At 46.9% G+C, this 26,712-nt stretch overlaps 1 protein-coding gene across 3 annotated transcripts in view; it reads left to right on the top strand.

The window, feature by feature from the left end:
* The window catches only part of MAP1A (microtubule associated protein 1A), a 54,923-nt gene that overhangs the window by 22,239 nt on the left and 5,972 nt on the right, over positions 1-26,712 (top strand). For 2 of the 3 annotated variants that reach the window (XM_042887977.1, XM_042887976.1), the window contains exons 3-5: positions 15,419-15,501; positions 16,165-16,305; positions 16,970-25,766. In XM_042887977.1, the coding sequence (XP_042743911.1) occupies positions 15,419-15,501; positions 16,165-16,305; positions 16,970-25,766 (9,021 nt within the window). Of the gene's footprint in view, positions 1-1,472; positions 1,501-15,418; positions 15,502-16,164; positions 16,306-16,969; positions 25,767-26,712 lie in introns of those variants that run through there. The other variant, XM_042887978.1, reaches the window with a different exon arrangement.

Here is a 26,712-nt window from a genome sequence, read left to right as displayed (position 1 = left end):
AGAAGGTGTGAGCTTTTCTTCGGGTAGGCTTATGCTACTTACTGGAAATGTTTGGAACAGTCTTTTCTCGAAGTGGCTGGGACTTGCTCCTGGCACCTCCTTCCTCTCTGCTGCATTAAGCTGCCCTTTGGGTGCTGCAGAGTCATCCTCCGCTCAAGCAGGGAACGTGCTGGTTCTTGCTGTGCCCCAGTATTTGCTTCAATCCCTTTCTCCTGTGTTCCTTCTGGTCTTTCGATACTGCTCATGATTGCTCCAGTTCTGCAGCCTTGATTTTTATAAACCTCTTTATCCTTTCCATTGAGAGTTCTAGTCAGGTCATCTGCTATTTTCCCTAAAGCTTTTGAGTTGCTGAGTTAAATTAGGATCACCATTTTTAAAACCTTATTTTCTGGGACAAGTGAGACCAGAGCATTGCCAAAGAAAACTCGCAGGGCCAGTGAGTTTGTTTAAAGTAAAAACTGGAAAAGAGACTGATAATTATAGTCCTTCTGGATCTACATTAAGGATGCAATTGACACATTTGAAGAAAATGATAAACAGCTGAATGTAATGGATGATGTGGGTTATCCATCTGTGTAAACTTCCCAAGTTACCACAACAAGTCAAAGTCTATAGCAGGCTCTTCTCAATAGCTCAGATAATCACTCCCTAGGCCCTCAGCTACTGGAAAGGTGGAAATATTACAGTCAAATTAAGGAAAAGTAGCCTAATCCTGCAAAGCATGGAAAGAACAGAATGCTTTAGGGGTCAAAAGTTTGGTCCAATGTGCCGGAGGCTCTGGTAGTGGTTAAGAGATGAGTTACAAGGTTCTTAGTTAAATGTTTAAATAATTTTCTGAACATTGTGCTGGAAGTAATCTGCAGAGGTAAGGTTGTTGGTATTTTTGCATTACTCATTCAAGTTCTGTTCATCATTCGGCTGGGGTTTAGAATTGTCATTGTCACATCGGTGTACCAGTAAGCAGATAGTGGGGCCGTGCTGCTGGCGTGGCTATCGCCAGCCTGGCTGTAAGAGGATGCTGCTCGTGAAGGCTCCTATTGCTGCTCCTCAGGTAGTGCTGATCTGCAGCTGGAGGAAGGCGCGAGGTCCTGCTTGAATTGATCCAAACCCTCAGATGAGGTGGGGAGCGCCCTTGATCTGGGGCGCTCAGTGAGGAGCAGCCCGTGTGTGAGCAGCTGGAGGAAGACGAGAACTGTGTGCAGGAGTCCGTCTGTTGCCACGTATTCTGGGGCGCGCCGAGTTCCAGCGGTCACGTTTGCCCAGATTGTCACGATCAGAACTCGGCCTTTCTCAGCACAGGAGCGGCACGAGGCCGTGGGGCACAGAAGCGCAGCGTTTTCCTCTGCCAGAGGCGCAGCGCACGGAGGGTTAATGCGGGCGGGCGGGGGCCGGGCGGCTCCTCCCTCGGCTCGCCCTGACACAGCAGCTGCGCGCCGCAGCTCGCCGGTGTCCGCGCCGCTGCGGCTCTCCGGGCATCCGCAGCTGAGCCGGGAGACGATGGTACGTGCGCGGCCCCTCCCGGGGGCTCCGTGGCTCGGGCGGGCAGTGGAGGCTGCGGGCTGCGATCCGTGAGAAGCCCCTCGCGCTGTTGGGGGCAGTAACGCTTTGTTCTCGGTCGGGGGTTGTTTGAGGCTGCCAAGAGAGCCCTTCGGCCCGGGCTGCGCGATGGGTGCCCGGGAACGGAGGGTTGCCGGGGGGCTGCCCGGCGCGGCGCTCTGGGACTGCTGCCCGCTGCCTGTGCGGGCGGATATCTCCCCTGAGCCGTCCGCAGGAGATGCGCTTTTACATCCCTGTGCGCTCACCTCACTGGGAGGCGGAGGAGAGTGGTGGAGGGGGACCACTGGGGGGCGGGGGGGAGAACCGATGGCCGGAGTGCGAGGCGGCCGCAGGTGGAGCTCGGATTCACGGTCTGTGTGAGGACATCACCCCTCTCGGCTGCTCGCGGATTGAGTGTAGGAGCCGGCTGAATTCCACGGCTGCTCAGCTGTTTGCTGCTCTCGTGTCATCAGCGCGGAGAAGGAAGGATCGAGATGAATCCAGAAGAAAATCTGGAGGGGCGTTCAGCTTGTCGGGAGGTGCGGCGCTGCGCCCCGCCCCGGTGGGCGCCTCGAGAGGGGAGAGGGCGGTGGAGGCGTCTCCTGGGCGCTGCCTTTGGACCCGGCCCTGTGACAGCCGCTGACGCCGTACCCAGTACTGATGCTGAAATGTGGCCGGTGCTTAGCGGGAGGGGGAGGGCTGTTAACCCTCACCGCTGGTTCGAGGGAAGAGAGGTCCAGGGACGCTCTTGACGTTCCTTTTCCCTTCGGTGCTGCACGCCCACATGTGAGGAGCGCTGAAGTCTGGCTCTGAGCTGCTCCAAGCTGTGTTCTTCCAGGATGAGAAACCACAAAGCATCCAAACTTGCAGCTGGGTGGGGGAGGAAGGGTCTTTTAGAATGTGATGCAGTCTTTCTAGGGCAGCAGAGAAGAGATGTGGCCGGGGGTGAAGTGGGTGTTTGTCCTAGCAGGCTACAGGGAAGCATTTCTTGCTTTAGAAGTGAAAACAGTAAAGTACTTTCTTTTTCCTGGGAGCGGTTCTTTGTTGTCCCCCACCCTGCTGTGGAGGGCAGCTTCTCCCATTTTAAGGTGGGGAGAAGGTGCATCATCAGTGCTGTGACACATGTGCTGTGTTTTTTGTAGTATATCTTTGGCATCCCTTAGAATTGCACCTAATGAACATCTCATTAAAGGATTAAATCATCTGAACGCTAGTGCTGATATTCATTGAAGCATTTTAAAATAGGGCTTTTTATCTACGGTGTTTGGAGAAAGAGAGAGAAGCTGGTGCAGGGCTGGGCATACCAGGCTGCTGATTGTCTGTATATCTTCTGATCTCTGTTCTGAGTGCTGCTGTGGCTGTGAGGGAGGAGAGGTGAACTTCACTGACCGAGGGGAGCAGTTAAAGTCAGCGGTGATGCCAACAAAAGCTTTCTTAATAGAGGAGAGAAGGGCTGCTGTGTGTGGGGGCTGAGAGTGGTCGGGCTGGACTCGCAGTGATGTAGGAAGGAGAAAGAGGAGGGAGCTGGGACATATTTATCACAGTGAGCTCGGAGGGAGGAGCGTGGCTGCTGCACACTCGCGCACGCAGGAACACGCACACACACTGCGGCAAATTCTGCAGCTGGTGCCTGCTGGCTTATGACTGCAGAAAAAACAAGCTCCAGTTTAAACTGTGATCTCAGAGATGCGGCTGCTTCTATTCCCAGTATCTCCGGTCCCACTGTGAGCAGCCCTGCAGGCTGGGCGCTTCTCCAGAATGATGGGGGTTCCTGTTTCTTCCAATGAGGTAAGGGACTTTTTGCTGCATAAGGTCAGTATCCTCCCTGTCTCCTTGACTGCTCTGTCTGGTCAGTTGCATCCAGGCTGTGTGTCTGTCCTTATGTTTCCTTCAGCAAACAGCGGTTGTATAGCAGCTAGGAACCCTTTTATTCTCCCCTCCTTTTCTTTGCTCTGTTGAGGCCCGGTCTGCAGTAGTTTTGTTCCTGATGAGATAATCCATAAGAGGAATGTCCTATTGCATCATTTTGCCGTTCTTCCTTCTGTCTGTGTTCCCTAGTGATGTTCTCAGCTGAAATGGGGCTGCGTGATGGACTTGAGCTCACGGATACAGTGAGCATTAGCCAGCATGGGTTGTTCTCGATGAAGGCGAGCAAGCTGCGCGTGCAAACCAGTACTGCAGAGGACCTCATCTGAAGGAGGGAGGCTGGGCACCTGGCTGAGGGTGGAAAAGGAGTTCCTCAGCATGAGCTTTTGTGGGACATGGCCTTGTGCTCATATGTGTGTGTTCTTATGCAAAGCATACATGGTAACTCTGGGATAGCTGTATCTCACAGAAGAATAACAAACGGCCGAATAAGGATGCAGCAGCATACCTTGGTGTGTGTCAGAGATCTACTGCCCACTTGGCAAGCGCAGTCCAGTACGCCGTGTGCATTATCACAGGCTTCCATTGATGGGTAGGAGGGAGAGGCCTGCAGGCCTTCAAAAGAGGATGCTATGGGAAAACATGGAAGACACGGTGTCCTAGCTAACATACCGGAACTTCCCAGTTCCAGTGACAAGTAGTGACAAAATGGAGGGGTGTGCCTTCTAGGTGTACAGTGTTTGCTATGCAGAAGTACCTGGGAAGGGTTGGGAGACAGCAGTTGCTGGGCTGATGGATCATCTCTGGGAATGGGAGGGAAGAGAAAAAGTTTTATGTGCATATTTAAAAATGAGTCGGGGGGGAGGAACAAAGGATTGTTTTTCCTACTCTCAAAAATCTTGAAACGGTTACAGGTTGAGTGAAGTTGAGCTGCTTGGATGAGTTCTGTGGATTCCTCTTACAAATTTATGCACTTTGTCTTTGCCTAGAACAAGCATTTTCTTGTTTGGTAGAATATTAAAGGTGATGAATTTCAACAGATTTTGTGAGAACTGTGGGGTAGGAGAGGAAGGTGATCCAAGTTGGTGCTTTTTGGCTGCCATCTGGGCAGTCACCACTTACAGCCACTCAGGCTGTGCTTCCATCTCCTCGCATGCGGCCAATTGGTGTCTGCTAGTTATGACTAGCAAGGAAGCCTCTGCCCCTCCTAGGCTTCATCCACAAATAAATGTGAGCATTGGTGTCCTTGGCCAGCACGTTTGTAAGCTCAGAGACAGCCTCTGAATCTTGCTGGGTCAATTCCTCAAATGGATATTATAGTGTTCAGTTAGCATCTTTTTGTGTGGTGTGTTTTTTTTTTTGTTTGTTTGTTTTTTTAGTGGGGAATACAGTTTGGATCCACTTGTACATTCCAAAAAAGCATCATCACCCCAATTTCTGTGTTTCGATAGAAATGAGACTTTAGAAAATAAATGCTTGAATGGTGCCTCTCCAGGGACGAAGGCTGAGAATCTCAAATGGGAAGAAGACCGTGAGTCAGAGATGGGGTAGGCTTTAATGTTCAACAGGACATTCTGATAACAGGCACATCTCTCTCTATACATGTCTTTTATGGGCCTTCTTGTGAAATCTTTTGCAAGATTAACCAGAAACTCCTTCGTGCCCTGTTTTCACAATAGGTTGGGGTGAATAAGATTTTGTGTGACTTTAGCATTCTTCAGTACAAGAAATGTTTTTTTGAGTTTGGTGAACTTTGAGGCTCTGGAGGGGAAGTTGAAAGAGGAGGAGAACTGATCTACAGGCACTGATCAGTGCACTGGGGAATGTATTTCCATGTCGGTAGTCTTGAGAAAAGTCTATTTTGACTTCCAGTGAAAAAATTAAAGCTGTAAATATTGGGTGCTATTTTTCACAAATACCATAGGGACAAATAAATGGTGGTTTAAAAAAAAAGCATGGGAGTGTAACTGGCAAGTCTAGATCTCTTTGTTTCATCTACCAACTTTCAAGTTAAGAGATTCAGTTAAAAGATTTTACCTGAATAGCTTTTCCACGTCCTTTGTTTCACTGGGATATGACCATCATGTTTGTGCCATTCTCTGCTAAGTGCCATTGCCAAATTCTTAAATAATTGAGGAACAAACTAGAAGGAAAAGGCCCTTAATATCTTTGCTTTTAACGTTGCCTCGGAAATGTCAGTCTGTCATCAGGTACTAATATTGATCTTGGAGGAAAAGTGGGCACACAGTCAGCGATTCACCTCCTGTCTGGCTAGTTCTGTGCTCTGAAGAGCCTCCTAAACAGAGTGGGAGGGTTAACTGTGGTACCGGGGGGCGCGCCCCCCAAACTGAGAGCACTCTACAGGTTGCATAGGAAGTAAATTACTTCAAATAAATACGTGGCATCTTTTTGAAGAAGCAACTTTCAGGCTGTTGAGTACAAACACTGGGTGTTTTTACTCGGATCCCGACTGCTAGATTTGCATGGGAGTTTTAATTGTTAGGAAGATTCTTTCATGCCGCTCATCCATGTTCTAAAGCAAAGGCAGTCTTCAAAGAAATGGGATGTGTGGGACTGTGGAAGGGGTCTGTGCCTGCATAGCTCTGAGAGAGCCAAACAAGTGTAGGGCTCTGAGACGAATGTGCTCCTGATGTCAGAGGTCTGCTCCAGTCCTCCTTATTTTCCCAGGTTTGTAAGTGCAGTCCCTGATTGCACAGTGCAGACTGCAAACTGAAAGGTGTGGCTAGGCTTGATAGCACTAAGAAGGGACTCCAGTTATGGAGCGCGACTTCAGTGAGCTCAGTGCAGGCTCTCCTTGGCTTCTCTCAAGTGTTTCTCTTCTCCGTTCTGAACAGGCAAGCCCTGCATTTGCTTACAGAATGGACTGGTGGCCTTGAAGCTGCAACCTTTAAGGTATCTTTCTGTACCATATTCATTATTACTGTACTCCATGCTGTGAATCAAATCCCAGGAATCCAGATCATGCAGAGAATTTACGAAGTGGTAACAAGATCCAGGAGTGCAGAGCCAAAACGCAACTAGGAGGGGTGTTGGCAGAGGATGGGTGCTTTTTACTCAAGCACTGGCAGAAAGCAGGCTTTGGTGCTTTATCACTGCTGTACGTGCAGTCTGCAGGTGGTTTCATAACTGTGTCTTAAATAGAGACTGCGTTCAGCAGGTCATCTTCAATACAGTCAGCTGAGAGAGAAGAAAAGCTTCTTAGGATGACCATCTCCTCAAAGGGACCATCTATCAGTCCACTGGGGGTGGTGGAGTGAGGATGACTGTTGAGCGATGTTTTAAGGTGTGCTTGGGTTTCCTTGTGGGGCTTTAGTGGAGTCATTTCATAAGCTATACCTCCAGCTCCTCACAGATGGAAATAATGCCATTATGCAGAGCTGTGTTCTTGATTCGTGTGAATACTTCATTATTTCACAGCCAAGGATGCAGGGAGAGCTTGAGTCAGCAAAGCTGCTGCAGGGAACAGCATCTCTCCAGGCTGATTCTGCACCTGGCAAATTAGAGAAAAAAAAAAAAAAATGTTCATCTTATTAATGCAGCTTAACTGTGGAGCAGCTTCCAGCTGAGGGACATTTAACAAATGGTTAGAATGGTAACTTCTGAAAATAGATACAACTGCTTCCAAAGTGAACATCTGCCTTCAATTAGCAGTTCTAAAGTGGCTGGGCTATCAAATTGCTCTTTAGCATAAAAGTGAGACAGTATGTGCAATTAAAAAGCAGTGAGATGGTTGCTATAGCTGGCGCAGTATAGAAATAGAAGTTGCCTGGGAGAGGAGCTGTAGATGGCAAGACAATATCTCAGGCAAGACAGTAAAGCACAGGCAATTGACTGGAGAGAGTATCTCTTGAGATGTAGCAAATGGCAACTGCCTGCCATACCTTAAATGTTTCCCTTCCACCTCTTGCCTAATTGCTGGTTCATCTTCTTGGTGTTTTGTGGGAAGGCAGTCACTCCTCTTGCACAGCCCGTCCTTACCCTAAAGCACAGTCAGTTGTGCTGAGAAGTGGCACTATGGCAAGGGAAGTTTTTAAGCACCTTCATTTAGATCCACCAGTGGAAACCTGAGTGTTCCTTCGCGCGCCTCCATGCTTTCCATCCTGACAGACCTGGCAATGGTCCTTCTGGAAACAATTCCAGACTTTTCTTCTTCACACCAGTTTGTGCCCCTCTTGCATTGTGTTGATCTCCACACTGCTGGTTTTGACAGTAACTCATTTAACGTGCTGTGCTTTCCCATTGTCTTCAAACTGTTGCTGTCTACTTCTTTCACCAACTTATTTTCTGACCCTAATGACTGCTTAGTTCCATTGACAGCTTTTTTTCCCCCTTTCTCTGTCCTGTTTAGTGTTACCATAATCATTTCATTTCACGCTTTGACTCTGTTTCCCTTGAGTAGCTTCATTTGAGGCATTTCCTGCTCCACATTCACGGGGTCTTAATTCAGTGCTGCCATGATTCTCATTATGTGATTCGGTGTCCTAATACTAAGAGTCACAGTCATAGAGGTTGGGAGGGATACCAAAACATCATCAGGTCCAACCTTTTGTGGAAAAAGAGATGAGACAATCTATCACTCCATCTAACTGCATCCTGGAAACTTCCAGTGATGGGGATTCTACTGTATCTCTGAGGAGGCTGTTCCAATGACTGATTGCTCTCATTGTAAAGAAGTTTATTTCATTAGGACCAAAGCCCTCCCAGTGCAACCTGTAGCTGTTGCCATTTGTCCTCTCTGTGTGGTCGTATGTGAAGACAGAGCATCTGTCCTCTCTGTGGCTGCCCTTTATGTACTGTGCATGCGGTGATGAGGACCTCTCTGAGCCTTCTCTGAAGGTGAAAAAGCCTTTCTCCTGCAGCATGGGCAGGTTCTCCAGCCTTTCCCTCATCTTTCTGCACCTCCTTTAGTCCCTCTCCAGTCTCTCCAAACACTGTTTTGAACTATGGGGACCATACCTGGGCACAGCACTCCAGCTGTCTCCTGACAAGTGCTGAGCAGAGTAGGGTGATCATATCTATATGTGTTCTGGTAGTTACACTATCCTGAAACTTCTGTAAAACCTCACACATACAGTACTTCATGCTATCTGATACCAGTACCTCATCATTCTCAGCTGCTGAGTCACTCTAGAAAGCTTAAATGACACTTAGAGCTGCAGAAGGAAGGAGCAAAGATGCTCACCGTGTGGGCTGGTGTTTAGGACACAGATGTGCGATGCTCCTGTTTGCATCTCTGTGCCAGTGAGCATTTCCACTGTGTGTACAGAAGAGATTGAGGTCAGCCAAGGGGCTGGGAGGTCCTGCTCCTTCCTGGGCAGGCAGTGGCTCATGCTGAGGTTGCCGATCTCCCGAGGGAAGTGGCCAAGCGCAGCCCTCTGTGCCACCTTCTCGTGGGCTGTGTCCCTCCATGGATGCAAGGATGGAGACAGACGTCCGTGCTCCTCCCATTTCCTTAATGCTTCTCTGTAGCACAGCGGGGCTGGGATGAAGGCATTGCCTTGGTTGTAGGCATGGGCAGTGCTGAACTGGAGGGTGCGTGGGGCGGTCAGGAGGAATAGAAAGGTGACCCAGAGAGCAAAGTCATCACGGTAAGAAAGAACAGAGTTTTAAACTGGTGGAGTGTGGTGACCCTATTATGTCTTCTCTATCAGAATGTGTGCTGAACCCAACGCAGCTGTTTTCTTGGACAGAAAGAGGAGCTGGGATTTTCTGTGGGATTATATGTATATAAATAGAATATCCTGAGAAGAATTTTCTCAAATTTTTGAGAGAAAAGAGAGTGAAAACTGATGTATATTCTTAAAATAGCAGCAATTGCTACTATTTTAAGAAAAAGGAAAAAAAAAGTAACTGCTTTTATCAGTAATTTTAGCTGATATTTTGTTCAAGTAAATATTCTGTTGTAATCTGAACAACTTAGTATTTTGCTTTGAAGTTAAAATATTAGTTAAAACAGATCATTAGTTAAATGATTTTTTACATAAGTGCTGTGTCAGCTTTGGGCTCTAATTTGCAGCTTGTGGGAGCTAATGGAGATTGTGAGCTGTGCTCTGTCCTTCAGCATCTGAGGAGCTGCCCAGGTTCCCTTCCTCCTGCGTGGAGATGCATTCTGGCCGTAACTCACAATCTGAAGGTGGCTGTTTTCTGCGTGGCTGAGTTCCCAGAAGCAGAAGCTGCCTACTTTGCTCAGCCAGGCTGATGCTGGCAGTTTCTAGACTCCTGCTTGTCCTCTAAAGGTCAGATGAGAATGAGATATGGCTCTTTGCTTTATGTGCCATGTTTGTGGCAGTTGCTATTGCTTGCACAGGGCCAGGCACTGCAGCAGAGATGTTCTGCTTACAGCAGCTCCTTCCCTCTGTCCCCCGAAAGGGAATGACAGTTCTTTAAAATAGAATTTTCCCAGAATCCTTTTTTTCTAGAATCCACCACAAATGCCCTACCAGGCATTCAAGTCTTCTCAGCCCACTCCTCTGTGGAGTGATTTCTTGTTAAATGTATTGAGGATTCTCCTCATGCATGCTCTGAGCATACAGGCAACAGGATAGCTGTGTGGAGCTTTCCTCATGCTGCTCCATAACAAACTCCTGTTTGTGCTTTTGGGGCTGTGGCAGCCCACCGTTTGCCTGCTCACAGCTGTGGAAGCATCAAAGCCTGCACTGAGGGCAGACAGCCCTCCCACCTGTGACTGCTGCAGTACAGCAAGGATGCCCATGTGAAGCAGTCAGCCTGTAGGTGAAGGAGCACTGAGCTGTGACTTTGCTGGTGTGCGTGCTGGCAGCCAAAGCGATCTTCCCATTTATTTTTTTTTTTAATTCCTGAGCCCATCTGACTTGCTGGCAGAGCTTCCAAATCTCCTCCAGCCAGAACTGGTCGTGCTGGCTGTATGCTGTTTGGTTTGCTTGCTGGAGGAAGGAGCTTCAGCAGCCGTGTGCCTGTCAGGTGTAGTGCTTAGGACAGTGCTTCCAGAAAGAATGCTTACTCTTCTCTCTGAACGATGCAGGGGTTTCCTTGGGCAGGGCTGGGTCTGTGTTGCAGTAGGTGGTAAGGAAGTGTGTTTGCACAGAGGGGATAGGAAGCAGGATCCTGCTCAGTAATCTGTCTCTCTCCCAAGGAGATGCAGCTTGTTGCTCTTGTTTCAGTTCTGGAGCATTTGTGAATGAATATATTGTTTCATTTTCTCTGAATGGACCCCAGTTGGGGCTGGATCTTTTTTTTTCTTTTTTTTTCTTTTTTTTTTTTTTTTTTGTGAGCACTGAAGGAGCTGCAGTTGAAGGCTTTGTAGCTGCAGAATGAGAGAGTCGGTGATCACCTCAGTGTTACGGCGCCATTTTAGAATGAAGAAATGGCAGCCTTTCAGCTCACAGTAGCTCATGTTAATTATGCAAATGCATGCACCCTGAGAACCCTCTTGTATGCTTTGACTGTCATAAAAAATGAACCTTTATTTCACAGGGCATCAGGAAGATGATGTGTCCCAAGGCTCAGCTCTTTGCTGCAAAAGGAACTGACCCAAAGAACAATCTAGGGCCTATTGATGTTTGCTTTACAGGTGCAACCTGGCCTATTAATCCCAAATAATCCCAGGGGTGAAGGAAGCGAAGGGTGTAGGAAGATAAGAAAGGTAAAGAGGAATAAAGAATGCTCCCTGGATGTGCCAGGATTGGTGTCTATGGTCAGATGAACAGTCTACGTCCTGTTCATACCAGGGTCCTATGAGCTGCGTAATGCAGGCTGCGTGCCCCCATCAGATACCTGCAGGCACTGACGAGGTCTCTTTTTCAGGCTAAACAGTCCCAGCTGTTTCAGCTTTCCCTGCATCAGAGGTATGCCTGTCCTTTAATCGTTTTTCTGGCCCTTATACACAGATTGTTGGGGTTTGGCTGAGTTCACCACAGCCTCCCTGGAAAGCTGCCTCCTTAGAGCTCTACCTAAAGATGAGATGAGAACCTGGGAATGCTAACCTGACCATTGGTCTCTTATGTCATACCACCGAGTTGTAACTATCATCAACAGAATGACATCTGAGATGTGATGTTCTGAAAGGTGAAAGCAAGCAAAGCAGCAGCTCTGCAGCTATACTCGTTAGCCTTTAGGCCAGCCCGACTTTTGCTGTTCAGCAACAGGCCTTCTGGGTGCTTTCAGTCAGAGTGGCGATACGCCTTACATACAAGGATCTATGTTGGCAGCACAAGGGCCTCCAGGGCTGTCACTCTGCTTCTAGGACCATCTCTTTCTTGGTCGATCTATTTGTGACATAGTGACCTTAAAGCACAGCACAGCGCTCCGGCCTAGGCTGACCTCCCTGCATGGTCCTCTTCGCTTGAGCGCTAAAAGCGGGGTCAGGACCTTCATTCTCTTATGGGCTCTCTTTGCATGCATAGATGTCCCTGGATGGATAATTCATGCCAGTGCCAAGGTCTTGGTGCTTGGTTTCCTGGAACAAAACCAATCTGATTCTATGCCACATACATATCCTCCTTAAAAACTGGAAAAAAGAAAATAGACTTTTCCTTCCTCTGCTTGAATGCAGCCTGCAGGTCCTGAAATGCCTCTTGGAAATAACTCTAGCACTTCTGCTATTGCCTAGCTGTTGCTCGTCACCTCTGGGATGTTATTGGGTAATGCATTGTGGGCAGTTCCTGCTGACTTCTGTATAAAAGGTAGCTGCCGTGTAGAAGAAAAGCTTTATGCATGCATTCTGCAGTCCTTCAGAATGAAAGTGCATTACTTCTGAGCAATAGTAAGTAATGTGATCCTTGTGCAAGAGGAGAATACCCCTTCTCTGTCTTGGAAACTTTCAGTGAGGTCATGAATGAGGCATTTATGTATGAAATTTTACGTATGATATGCAGCAAGTGCTTTGTGTGAGTAAAAGACAACTGATGCCAGGAGTCAGAAACTAGCTGAGACAGAAAACAAATGTACATCCAAGTCTGTGGCACATCCAGCAGTGAAATACAAGGGCTTCATGATTTTGTACTAAGTACAAAGTTGGTGGGTAGGCTAATGATAAGAAAAGGAGTTGAGATGAAAATGGAGGTGGCTAAATTTGCAGATGACTCAGTTGCTTATATCTAGAAATGACTGCGAGGAACTTATGCAACTAAAGGGAGCAGTCATCATGATCTCGTGTTAAAGTTACTGTCAAAAAATACAAGATTAAGCACTCTGTAATAATTAAACCTTCCCAGTTCGTTGTAATAGCACAGTTAATTGTGTCATCAGGGTGAAATTTTGATATTGCTGTATAGCTCTAACTGAAGGTCTTTATTTGGTGCAAAGCTCAAGTCAGGCTGTGTTGTGATGAAATATAATAGGGAATAATACGAAATATGCAATAATGCCACCCCTGTGAGTCTTCTGTGTCATTCTTGTTTTGCTACTTGTGCTCTTACTCTTCTGGTGGAGAGGATATTTCATTTCACGTATGCAATGAGTGAGCAGGACTGGAGAGGGCTGAGCAAGGAATGGGGATCTGTGGTCAGATAGGGGTGTTCCTGTGTTTGTTCCAGGCAAGTTGAAGATGGTAGTTCTCATGAGCTTTAGGAGAATATTTTCCATACAGTAAATGTAGATGAGGGGTTCTCCCATTTGCGGTGAGATTTCCAGGCGTGCATTTCACTATAACGGAGCTCTAGTTAATGGACAATGGTGATGGCCCAGGGTGTTTTCAGTTACTGTCTGCAGTGTTGGTTGCAACACCACTAATTTCTGTTGTAGTTTTTGTAAGAAGGGGATGCTCCAGCCCATGTGTTTAAATCTTCTTCTGCAGGCCTGTACTGAGGGAGCAGCCAGCAAAGGGCTTTGGGATGGCTGGCCTTCCCTTGGCTGCCATGCCTGCATCCATGCAACTGTAGGTCTGAAAGGCATTCAGGAAGAAAAGGCTGTGCTGTGGCCCAGTGCAGGCGTGCTGCCCTCCTGGCCTGGTCTCTTCCCATTGTCACCGGGCTGCCTCTGAGCAGCTGAGGCACAGCATCCTTATCCTGCAGACCTCTCCAGTGCAGCCAGCTGGGCAGAGCTCAGACTTTTGCTGTCCTGATTTTCAGATATCAGTTTCAAATTCCTGTATGTGTGGACAGTGGGCTGACAGTGGATGCTTCTCCTCTAAAAAATTGGAAGGAAAACTCTTCCACAGCCTAACTGAAATCTCCAGCACCTCTCTGTATGTGCTATTCCAGCATCTGGCCACCCTCATGGTAAAAAAGTGTTTTCTTGTCCTCAGATGGAACAGCATGTCTCTTAATTTGTGCCTGTTTCCTCTTGTTCTGTCACGGGATACCGCTGAGAAGAGTCTGGCTTTATCTTCATTCCCTACCATCATTATTTATAAACATTGATAATCTCCTTGCCCCTCCCCCAGCTTTTTTTCCTAGCCTAAACAACATTCATGCTCTCAGCCTCTCGTATGAAAACACTTTAGTCCCTTAATCATCTTCATGGCCCCGCACCATTTGTGCCTTCCATCTGCCACAGCTGCTGGTTCCATAGCTTGAACTCTTTCTTTCAAGTATGAAGGGGGCAGCTCCTCTATGGGGTGGGAGGATGTGAGCAGAATGCTAACAAACCCTGCTTTGTTTGCCCCTCTCAGCAGTGACAGCTCAGCTGCTTAGGCTTGAATGACAGGCATGGCAAAGAGCAGCAGTATTTCAATGCCTGTTAGTCCTGCAGATAGCCCCTCTCCTGCAGCTGCTCTTGTCCCCCAAGGCTGCCTGCAGCCCTTGGGCTGCCATTGCCTCTGGAGCGCTTTGGTACCTGTTACTTGGAAGGATAGGATGCTCGTGTGCACCACTGAGCATGCTCTGGGCCTGAGAACCCTCCCTTTCAGGACAGCAGGCACTGATCTTTCTTACAAAAAAAAAAAATCAAAAAAAAAAACCAAACCAAACAAACAAACAAACAAAAAAACTCAAAAAAACTGATGAGGGCCCTGGTTATGTCAATATCTTGCCAAATCCCCATGTGATTCCCATCCCTAGTGCCTTTTTGCACTATCAGGCTCTTGGTCTTTGGCAGATTCTTGTCTGGGTGCCTGTTTGCAATTCATACATGAGAGAGACAGCAGAGCAGGAATTCCAGATCTTTTCATAGCAGCAGTTCATTTCTAGTAGTGTGGGTTTAAAGAAAACACGCACATACACAAAACCTCTCTAAGGGGAAAAGAAACTTACTAATGACAAGAAATTTGGTTTCAGTGCTGCACCACTCCAGTGAAGGGTGAGTTGGCAGTCACCTTCATCAGCTGGTTTTCAAAACCTTGTGGTGACTAAAGCTTGGATAACATCCATAGATACCTCTATGCATGGTGTATGCAGTGAGGGAAAAATTTCTCATTGTGGCCTTCCGATATTTAAAGAGAGCGTATAAACAGGAGGGGGAGCAACTGTTTACGTGGGTTCATAGTGATAGAACAAGGGGGAATGGTCTTAAACTGAGACAGGGGACGTTTAGGTTGGATATGAGGAGGAAGTTTTTCACCCAGAGGGTGGTGAGGCGCTGGAACAGGCTGCCCAAGGAGGCTGTGGATGCCCCATCCCTGCAGGCATTCAAGGCCAGGCTGGATGTGGCTCTGGGCAGCCAGGGCTGCTGGTTGGCGACCTGCACGTAGCAGGGGTTGGAACTGGATGAGCACTGTGGTCCTTTGCAACCCAGGCCATTCATAGATTCTATGAAAATACTTCTGTTTGGGTGAGATAATCTATGTCAGTGTGTGGAGTGCAGCTGTCTGGCACAAGCCAGTGGTTTGACATATCAGGCACAGTGAACTTCAGAACACACTGGAGTTGAGTTGCAAATTATGCTAATCCATAACTAAGATTTTTTTTCTTTGTTACCTGAAAAAGTTTGCTTTGGTCTGTCATACTTGTTTACTAAATTGCGTCTGGAATGTAAGTTGTATCTTTGCAATCAAAGTCACGTTGAAGTGAAATTTAAGAAGCTTAAACATTGGAATACAGTTGTTTTCTTACCAGCTTCTCTTTTCCTGTTTTATTTCTAGGCCAAAGAACCCTCCATCACCGGAGTGATACTCTGGAGACAGTGATCCTGGTAAACCCCAATGTGGACAGCATTGTGTCTGAGGTAAGAACCTGGTGCTGGGGGATTTCCTCCATGTCAGATTCCTGGCTGATGTTTAACACAGAAGATCATGATCACATTTAGCACGACCTCAGCCACGTTGCCAATCTGCTGCAGGATGTGATGACACCAGATGTTCTGGTTTGCCAGCGAGATGTGTACTGTGAGCCAGTATTCTAGGGCAGAGATTACTGCTACACAAGGAGACACACAGGAACAGTTGGTTCCTCCTGTCCCAGCCCTGTGGGAAGGAGCCGCTTCCTGGAGCAGTCAGCGCCTCTAGAATTTTTTGATGTTAATTATTTCTTGGGCGCTCGTAGAGCTTCCCAATGAACAGGGTGGAAGGTTTCTGAACCCTGAACATTCTAGTTTGATGAGAGTTTAAATGCACCAATCTGACATGGCAATGTAACGCCAAACATTTTAACTCTGGCCTACTTTCCTAATGTGAATTACAACGTGATGCTGAGCTGCGTCAGGTGGGCAGTGGAACTGCCTTCCCTGTATAGGAAACTTACATTTTGGCTCTTTGTAAATAGCACGTTAATATCACCTGGAACTGTTTTCACTCTCTGTGTGGTTGTCCTCTCTTCTGTATGCTGAAGAATACAGATAACTTTTTAAAATGCAAATCAAACTAGTGACAGTGCTGTCTCATGGCAACAGGTCCGCTCGCTGGTGTGCGATTCATCAGCCCACAAACTACTGATCTTCTGTGGTCAGAGCTCTGACCAGGAAGGAGACTTGGTCCTGCAGACAGGGACCTTCACTTACCAGAAATTTGCTGAGATACTTTCAGACCCAGAGGTGAGTAAGCAGTAAGTTCAATCCTTCTCTAAGGAGCTTGGAAATGATATCAAACATAGCTCTACTTATCACGCAGTACAGTCCCACGGCCTGTATGTCAGGGATGCAGTCCTGACTTTTTAAAATAAGCTCCAGGAAAGAAAATGAATCTGAATAGAATTCAAAGTCTCGCAGTACTAAAACTGTGCAAACTGCTGTATGATTGTTTGCTAGCCAGTTAATGAGGATTAGTTCAGGCAATGATGTATGGCATTTAAAAGGGCATCTCAGGGTTAGAACTCACAAATAAAAAGGGAACTGTTACCTTTAACTCAAGATAGAGACAGATATCCAAAGATGAATAGAAAGAAGTACGGAAAAAGGACAAGATGGTTCTTGCTGTTGGTTTCTTTCTGGAGGTCTTGTCAGCATGCAGCTCAGGCAGACAGGAAGCATAGCACCACAGCAACATGAAGAACTTCAAAAGAGAGCAGAATGTAGCCCTATACATTTATTTGTAATGGAATATTGCATGTACCCTCAGCATTTCCTGCCTGTAAGGTGCTTGTGAAGTCTTTGGTGTTTCTGCATTAACTGGCTTTTTTTTTTTTTTTTTTTTTTTTAAGGGGTTGAATTGGTCTCAGAGCTGTATTTGATCTTTATTTATCTGTGCCTGTCTCAATAGGTCACGCAGATTCTTAGAAGCACTGATTCAGATATCAAGGCTTCCCTTACTGTGTCGTGCCTGGGAGAAGGAGACTGGAGCAATCTTGGACATCCCCGATTTCAGGATATTATTAATCTGAAACTGAACCCCGATCCAGTTCTGCCAGAAATGGATGGGGTGTCTGAGTTTGCAGAATATGTCTCTGAAACAGTTGATGTGCCATCTCCATTTGATCTTCTGGAGCCACCCACCTCAGGGGGCTTTTTGAAGCTTTCTAAGCCCTGCTGCTACATATTCCCTGGTGGAAGAGGAGATTCTGCTCTCTTTGCTGTTAATGGGTTTAACATCCTTGTGGATGGTGGCTCTGACAGGAAATCATGTTTCTGGAAGCTGGTAAGGCACCTGGATAGGATTGATTCTATTCTTCTGACCCACATCGGTGCGGACAACCTACCTGGCATCAATGGGCTGCTGCAGAGGAAAGTTGCTGAGCAAGAGGAGGAGCAGTCCCAGGGGTCTACCAACTACAGCGACTGGATGAAGAACCTCATTTCTCCTGAGCTGGGGGTGGTTTTTTTTAATGTTCCTGAAAAGCTGAAGATGCCAGAATCGTCCATGAAAGTAAAGAGGAGCATCGAAGAAGCTTGCCTGACACTGCAGTATCTCAACAGGCTTGGCATTAAATCAGAGCCCCTCTACAGGGTGGTGAGCAATACCATTGAACCTATCACGCTTTTCCACAAAATGGGAGTGGGTAGGCTGGACATGTATGTACTGAATCCTGTCAAGGACAGTAAGGAAATGCAGTTTCTAATGCAGAAATGGGCTGGTAATAGTAAAGCAAAGACTGGCATAATTCTCGCAAGTGGGAAAGAAGGTGAAATTTCCGTTCCCTATCTCACGTCCATCACAGCCCTGGTGGTGTGGCTGCCAGCCAGCCCAACAGAGAAAATTGTAAGGGTTCTGTTTCCTGGAAATGCTCCTCAAAATAAGATACTGGAAGGTCTTGAGAAACTCAAGCACCTGGATTTCCTGAGGTACCCAGTGGCTACTCAGAAAGATATCACTGCTGGAATACCTCCACCTGTGCTCAAGCAGACCAAAATTAAACAGAGAACAGACAGTAAGGAGAGTCTTAAATCTTCCCCCAAGCCATCTGTGACAAAGCAAGCTAAGAAAGAGGAGGCAGTTGAAGAGGGGATTAAAGAAGTAAAACCGGAAGTCATAAAGGATGTTAAAAGTGAGAAAAAAGTTAAAGAACACTCTGAGAAGATTCCCGAGAAGCCTGTGAAGCATGAAAAGATAAAGACAGAATCAAATGATGCTCTCAAAGCTGAGAAAAGGAAAATGGCAAAAGACAAAGTTGGCAAAAAGCATCTCAAAGAGAAAGTATCCAAACTGGAGGAGAAGAAAGATAAAGAAAAGAAAGAGATTAAGAAGGAGAAAAAGGACTTTAAAAAAGATGATGGAAAGAAAGAGGAAAAGAAAGATTCAAAGAAAGAAGATAAAAAGAAAGAAACCAAACCAGAGCCCAAAAAATTGTCTAAACCAGACTTAAAACCATTTACTCCTGAGGTAAGGAAAACATTATACAAGGCAAAAGTTCCAGGCAGAATCAAAACTGAGAAGATCAAAGTCAAGCCTGAAAAAGAAATACTCAGTGATCTGAAGACGTCACCAGTGGAGAAGTTGCCAGCAGAGGTGGAGCCAGGAGAGGCTGCCATTGCTGAACAGAGGTTAGTCCTGTCTTCACCAGAAGATCTTACAAAGGATTTTGAGGAACTGAAGCATGAGGAGAAAGGGAATTTGCAGGTGACTCAAGAAATGTCTGATATTGAAATAAGTGATAAATTTAGGAGAGCACTTGAAACAGAGATGAAAGAGCCTGCAGATGTGACGGATCCAAATCAACTTGCAGTGGATCTGATTTTGAAAACAAACATTCCTGATCAGGGACCAACTACTACTGACAGGGAAAAAGAATCACCAGCAGAGGAAAAAGCAGTTCATCATCTAGAACCAAAAGCAGGTCGAGCTGAAGAAACAGAGGATGAAGAAAGAACAGTAGATGAGGATCTTGAGATGAGATACAGTGAGAGAGAAGCTGAGCAGTACAAGGAAGCTCAGCTGTTGCTAGACAGAGAACAGGTACCATCACACATAGCTCTCACAGCAAAAGGTGCTCTGTCACCTGCATTCAGAGAGGAAGACAGGGAGGAGGAGGAGAAAATCTCCTTGGACAGAAAACAGAGGGAAGCAGAAACAAAGACCTGTGAAGAGTATAACGAGGGGACAGAAGCACGGGAGAAGGCTGAGAAGGAAAAGAGAGAGGATATGTTAGAAAAGGCAGAACAGGAAGAAAAGGAAGAAAAGTACATGAAGGCAGAACAGAAAGTGGGAAAGATGAAAGATTTCTATGAGCTAAATCAGGATGAGGGGGAGGAGAAATTGTTGACCACTGAAGAAAAGGAAAAAGAAGGTAGTGACATGGGTGAGAAAAGCAAGTTACTTGGAAAGGAGGTAACAAAGGAGGAGTCATTTCTGAGCAGTCTGCCAGTCCCTGCAGCAGCAGCAGTGGAACATGTTTCATACATCCAAGATGAAACTATCCCAGGTTACTCAGAAACAGAGCAGACCATTTCTGATGAAGAAATACATGATGAACAGGAAGAGAGGATCCCGCACTTGAAGTACGACGTCAATGCATATGACATTTCTGTTCCTGACCACCCCGGCTCTTTTGAAGCAGTACACGGAATACAGGCCGTGCCTGCTGCAGACCTTGCAGCCAAAGGCTATGCTGGCCAGGAGTCTGAAATCTTGGCATACCCTACAAACATAGTGGCAGCACCTCTAGCTGAGGAGGAACATATATCTTCTGCTACCTCCATTACAGAATGTGATAAGCTTTCATCTTTTGCAACTTCAGTAGCAGAAGATCAATCAGTTGCATCTATAACAGCACCACAGACAGAAGAAACTGGGAAAAGCTCTTTACTTCTGGACACAGTAAACAGCATGCCTTCTTCTCGGACTGAAGCAACCCAAGGTGTCGACTATGTGCCCTCCGCTGGCACAATCTCTCCCACATCATCTTTGGAGGAAGACAAATGCTTTAAATCTCCGCTTCCTGAAGATTTCCATGCACTAGCAGAAGGAGAGAGAAAACTGGAAGCTCAAAAAAAGGATCTTCCTGAAGAGGCAGAAGATGAAGAGGAAGAAGATGGGACTCCAAATATTGAAATGCCTGAGAAACTCAGAGGGCATTACAGTGCCCCATTGTTTACTCATGAAGAATGCCCGGATAATGTGTTAATGAACGTCCCCACAGAAGTGATGCAAACTTCAGGCCTGCCGTTGTCTGCTGAAGAAACACCGTTCTCCCAGGTTGACTCTGTAGAGGCTGAAGAGCGATGCATGAGCCCTGATGATAGTACAGTCAAAATGGCATCTCCTACCCAGTCCGGCCCCACCAGTGCAGGACACACACCTTTCCACCAATCTCCAGTGGAGGAAAAACTAGAAACAGTAGATTCAGAGCTATTTGAAAAGCAAGCGGATGCTACTGCTGAGAAGTCAGAAAGCCAGACTTCTGTCGTGGTGAAAGGAGCCAAGGATGAACCTCTCAGAGATGATGAGGTGTCTGCAGCCAAGTGCAAATATGAAAAAGACGCACCCGGACCTGAGCAGCACAAGCTGGATTCAGACAGTGATGTGCCACTGTCTCCTGGGGAGGAGGTGCAGGAAGCGCCCATGGGGAAGGAGGAGCTGCCCTGGCTGTCCTACCACAAGCAGGACACAGTGGTGATAGGGGAGGAGGAGGAGCTGCCTGTACTGCCCCATCCCAAGATGGATGTGTTTCTGGAGCCAGGAAAAGAGCTGGAAACCAAATCTGTGGCAGAAGGTTTAATGGGCTTTTCAAAACGTTTGACCATTGAACCTTTCTCTGCCACAGGAACATCTGTAGGAAGTATGGATTCTCCACAGTTCACACACCAAACCAAATCTGAAAGTGACGAAACCTCACGATTTTCTCCAGAGGATCCCAAATTGGCTTCTTTTACAGAAGAGAATCTTGGAAAAGAAAAATCCTCAGAGATTTCTATGAAGGAGATGGCTGCAGCAGAAGGAAAACTGCTCTGTTTTGCAGAAGACGCCTCAGAAGAAGAAAAGTCCTCCCAGGTTTCAGTTAAAGACATTTCTCCAGAAGAGACCAAATCTATTTCTCTCACTGAGAGTCCCAGCAAGGAAATCTCTTCAGACCTTTTTGTTAAGGGAATTTCTCCAAAAGACATCAAATCTCTTGGTTTCGCAGAGGATAGACCTGTGAAAGAGAAGATGGTGTTTGACTTGACTGACAAATTCCCTTCAGAGGCTGTGAAACCCATGGATTTTACAGAGCAGAGCCCAGATGTGGATGAAAAATCACCAGAAGTTTCTACCAAAGGACTCATAAAAGAAGCACCAAAATCTTTTTCTTGTCCAGAAAGGACCCCAGTGAGAGACGCATCAGCCAGAGACACTTCCAGTGAAGAAATGTCTCCAGATGATAGCAGTTTGTTTTCTCTAACTGGAGAAGGCACATCTAGGGGAAGAACTTCAGGCTTGTTTTCTCAGGAAGTATCTCCAGATGCCAAGAGCTCACACTTCATAGAACCTAGCCCAACTGAGGGTAAGACGTCATCACGCGTTTCTACTGAGGATGTTAAATTTTGCAGGATGAAGGAAGGCAGAGAAGAAAAATCTCCAGAAATGGAAGACTTTTACATGAAAGATGTAAGCAATGAGAAGAAAGTATGGTTTCCAGAAGAAGTGGAGGAGCTTCCTGTTCAGGAAAGGCGGCAGAGGTACGATAAGGAGAGAGAGAGCACATTCTTGGATGAGGCACCAGGATATGAAACAAAATCCCTTTCTAAAATGGGAGAAGAGGAGATTCTGTCTCCTGTAGAGCCTGACAGTCTCACCTGGAGAAGAGCAGAAAGGGAAACATGGGGCTCTAAATATGAGTATCTTCAGGAAGGAAAAGACACTGGAAGAGCAGGGCAGTTACCCAGCGAGGAAGATGAGGTTCTCCACCATGCTAAAGACAAAGCTGTGCTAATGCAAGCAGAAGCAGAACGTTTAAATGTGGAATCGTGTGGTTACAAAGAAGAGACACTGAAGAGTACCAAACCTACAGCGGAAACAGAGAATGTGAAAATAGCTCCTGTTGACATCTCTTTCCCAGACAGTTCTCATCTGTCTTCTCAGTATGTCTCTGGTGAGGAAAGTCAGGGCAAAGTGTTAACTGGAGGCAAAGAAAGGCAAGATCTGTTGCTGGCATCTAAACGAGATTACTCCTATTTAGATGATGAGGAGAAAGCTGTCCTAGATATCTATGCAAAGTCACTAGACCAAGCACTGACAGCATCTCCCCTGGTGAGAGCAACTAGCCCTCTGGAAAAGAAGGCTGGCACAACACCAGAAACAGAGAGGCCTTACAAAGTAGATCAGTGTGAGGCACCTCTACAGGAGGAAATCCCATCGAAGCCTGCAGAGAAAAAAACAGGTGTCAGTGGTTTATATCAGGAAATAGATAGAAAGCAAGAGGATGGGTACAAATCCGTCGAGGCTCTCTATGACTCTACTGGAAGCAAAGAGCAGATGGCAGCAGCATCTGCTTTGTTGCAGTCAACAAGACAGGCATATGAATACGTAGCAGCATCCACAGAAGACAGTGCTGCAGTGTCAGGGCAGTATGCACACTCCTCTCTTGGACAAGTGCCTCCTCAAAAAAGTAGTGCTGCAAGCCCAGTAGCATATCTTCCAGAGTCCCATTCCAGGAGCCCCCTGGACTCTCCTTCCCAAGAGGAAGAGGTCTGCAGATCCAGAAGTGATGACAGTTCTATGAGACAAGAGCAAGAAGAAAGAGAACCAACTCCCTACCCTGATGAAAAAAGTTTCAAGTATGCTGACATCTATGAGAAGATAATTGTATCTGGAGTTGGACTCTCCTCTTTCATGTCTGAGGGTGCAGACATTCCAGGTCACGCTGATAAGGTGCCAACAACAGCACCAAGCTTTCAAAAAGATCAAAGCTTTCACGTCTCTGCAAAGGAAGAAGAATCCTGCCTTTATACCTCTGCTGAGAAGGAGTTGTCATCTCCAGCATCCCCTAAAGATAAAGCAGATGCAGCCTTTGAGTATGCAGACATCCACGAAAAGTACCTGCCCTTGTCTGAAACAGGTAAACCTAGGCTGCCTGAAGAGCGGGAAGAACTGAAGGTGTCCTGCGCTTTGCCAGGAGAACGGGGCTCTGAATGTCACCCATCATCTGCAGCCACAGCATTTGTTTCTCCCACAGACACATTTTATCAAGAAAAATCAGCAGCCCATACTGATGCTGCTTGTCCAGATAAGAACATCATTTTGTCTAGCCAGAAACAGATACCTCTACCCCTGAAATCCAAAGGCCAAAATCTGAAAGATGTATACTATGAGAAAGCAGGTCAAGGGGAAGAAAACATGAGCGACTCAGAGTTAGAAAAAGGTGCTAATGAGAGATCTGAAAAGGAGTTCAAACTCCACAGCCCTGACCAAGCTGCCAGCACAGTCTACGCACACATCTCAGCAGAGGAGGAGTTCTGTGTGTCAGAACTGCTTCTGCAAAGCAAGCATGAGGACTCCATTTCACCCACTTCTACTGCCTCGTCACCTTCTGAGCCATTGTGGAAAGAGGATTATGGCATTAGGAAAACTACACCAGCCACCGTTCTGGGGGCACGTGTTGCTGGCTACAGTGACCTGCCAGACATAGGCAGAGATGAGCAGGCTTCAGAAATGTGCCATTTAAGCCAAGATTCTTTGCAAAAGAAAGAGGATACTGGAAAATCCACAGAGGAATCACATTTCTGTGTAACAGGTTATCCAAGTACAGAGGTGGTCTTGGAGTGCTATGAGCAAGCCACGTATTTGAAGTCTGCTTCTGAAAAGCAGAAAGAAGAATGCAAAAAGGTCCCAGCAGGAGAGGGCAGAGTGATGGCTTTCTCTTCTGGATTTGAATGCTCACCGCTAGGGAAGAGCGAAACATCTAGTGTGTTCAGACACGAGCAAACCTCAGCAAGTCATTCAGGGGATAGTTTTCTTCCTTTAAAGGTTCCCTGTGCTTTGTCCTCAGGCCAGGAGAAGAAAGATGAGTACTTGGAGGTTTCTGAGAAGGTCAGTAGCCATAGCTCATCTTTAACTAAGTTCTCACTGCTGAGTCCATATGAAGAGGATAAACTGTTCTCCAAAGCTGTGGAGAAAGAGTCTGTGCCCAAAGAGCAGCTGAAAGATGACTCTTCCAGCCTGTCAGAGGAACCATCGTCTGAAGCAACAACTCCTGTAATACCAACTACAGCAGAAAGTTTTTACTCCCATATGCTTTCTGCATACTCAAGTGCCGGAGCAGAACCAACTACCAGGAGTCTTTGGGACGCACCTCTGCAGATTCCAGACAGTGCTGCTAATACCCATGCAGCTGAAACCAAAGACTTTGTGTTAGCTGAAGAATACAGTTCTGCACTCAGTAGTAGCATGGGTGGCAGTACTTTGCCATGCAGGAAAGAGTACCAAAGTTCACAGCCCGCATCGTTCTCTGCAGAGAAACAACAGCAACCCTGTGTAACTAGTCCTGAGCAGAAGGCACCATTTACAGGGCAGCCGATGACACTGACATCCCTCCCTGATGTATTGGCATCATTTCCTCATCAGCAGCATGACGATAAAACCACAGCCAATGGTCCAACAGAGGTGAGCACCAGTCTGCAAGCTTTCCAAAGCACATACCATTCAGCAGAGGCAAAAGATGACAGAACATGTCCTGATTCTGACAGCAGTTTTTCTCCATGCACAGGCAAAGAGGACATAGAGAGACAGAGCCGTCCTTCCTCTCTGATGTCCCCCGAACACAGTTTCCAGCCCTTTTTCCCAGATGTGCAGAGGAGTGGAAGAACAGAAGACCATGGAGATGCTTCCCATGAGATGGAGACACGTTTAGGAGGCAGTTTTGACTGCGGACAGAAAATTTCCTCACGTGAATACAAGCAGAGGAAGGGAGAACTGTCGCCCTCATTCATTAACCCGAGCCCTCATGAGCTCTCTGAAGACAGTGACCTCTCACAGGAGGAAGGCCACACTTCAGTGCAAGGAAGACCACCCCACACTAGTAGTAGCCCTGCACAAACAGCTGCAGTGGAGGAGACCCCTCCGACATCAGTGAGTGATTCTGGAACTTCCCAGTCAGACTCCGATGTCCCTCCTGAGACAGAAGAATGTCCATCTATCACAGCGGATGCCAACATGGACTCAGATGAAGATGCTGATTTCCTCCCAGTGGACAAAGCTGTTGGGAGCACTCATCATGTCAGTTCTAGGTCCAGCCATGATCCTCAGCCTGTTCCAATGGTAGATCCCCATCCTCATCCACCTCACCCCGATGTCTGCATGGTAGACCCTGATATGTTAGTGAATGAGCAAAGCATGAGTAGAACTGATAAAATTTCAAAGAAAGACTTGAAAGAAAAGAGCAAGAGTGTGAGAAAGCCTTTGAGCAAACCCAAATCTTCCTCTCCTGCTCGTAAATTAGATGTGAAAGGGAAACGATCACCCACTCCTGTGAAACAGCCATCGGACAAATCTCCAAAATCTGCCACTGCCAAAAAAGAAAGAGATGGAGGAGAGAAGCCCAAACCACGTGGTGTGCTGGTGCAGCCTCCTCACACAGAGGATGAGTTAGCCCGGAGCAGTCACAGCAACCCTGGCAAGAGCCTTGTTAATGGCATCAAATCAAATCCTGGTAAGAGATTCTTCACTAAATGTCCATTTTCTTTTCAGGTTCAGAGCTGAGAAACCGCAGCAAGCTAAATGTAGCAAAGCAAAGAACAGGACTTCTTAGGCATAAGAAATCAAAGCAGTGAGAAAAGATGTGGTCACACAACTCACACAAAAATCCTGGAGCCTTGAGGTAAACTCTGACTCTCTGTAGAGCTGAATCCAGCCACCTCTTCAGAGAGTCCTGGGAAACTTAATTCAGAACCCAGTTCTGGGTGATAAGTACCGCTGCATCGCCTCCATCTCTGAGCTGAGAGCCCGCAGTGCCAGGCTCTGTGCAAAGCACAGGCCACGTGGAAATCATCTGCCCCAGATCCTTGATACTGAGTGCAAGATGAGCCAGCAGGAGGGCAGTGCCTGGGAGGATGGAGAAAATGAAAACACTGCTGATGTGCTGTGGTCTCAGCAGATGATCACTGTAGGCACTCTGGCAAAGAGAAGGGTGTAGGAGAAGCAGAGGAAGGGCTGCCGGGGCTTTACCAGGCACCTCCTCTTGAGTAAGAGCAGCCAAAGAGGAAGACCTGAAAAGAAAGCCCATATGTGTGTGTTGCAAATATATCTCAGGTGAGAGAAACTTGTGTCACTGACAGATGGCATCACTGACAGCAAGGGGGTGGACAGGCCAAGCGACTGATATAAGAGGGGTGGCCAGCAGGGACAGGGAGGTGGTTGTCCCCCTCTACTCTGCTCTTGTGAGGCCCCATCTCGAGTACTGTGTCCAGTTTTGGAGCCCCCAGTACAGGAAAAACAGAGAGCTGTTGGAGAGCACCTCCCCTATGAAGACAAGCTGAGGGAGCTGGGCTTGTTCAGCCTGGAGAAGAGAAGGCTGCGGGGTGACCTCATTGCAGCCTTTCAATACCTAAAGGGAGCCTACAGACAGGAGGGGAGTCAACTCTTTGAAAAGGTTGACT

Source organism: Lagopus leucura, unplaced genomic scaffold (assembly GCF_019238085.1).
Source record: "Lagopus leucura isolate 7727_CA_CO unplaced genomic scaffold, USGS_WTPT01 Super-Scaffold_100128, whole genome shotgun sequence".
Classification (NCBI taxonomy): Eukaryota; Metazoa; Chordata; class Aves; order Galliformes; family Phasianidae; genus Lagopus; species Lagopus leucura.
Note: the sequence above shows the minus strand (reverse complement) of the source record. Positions and strands in the feature narration are given on the sequence as shown.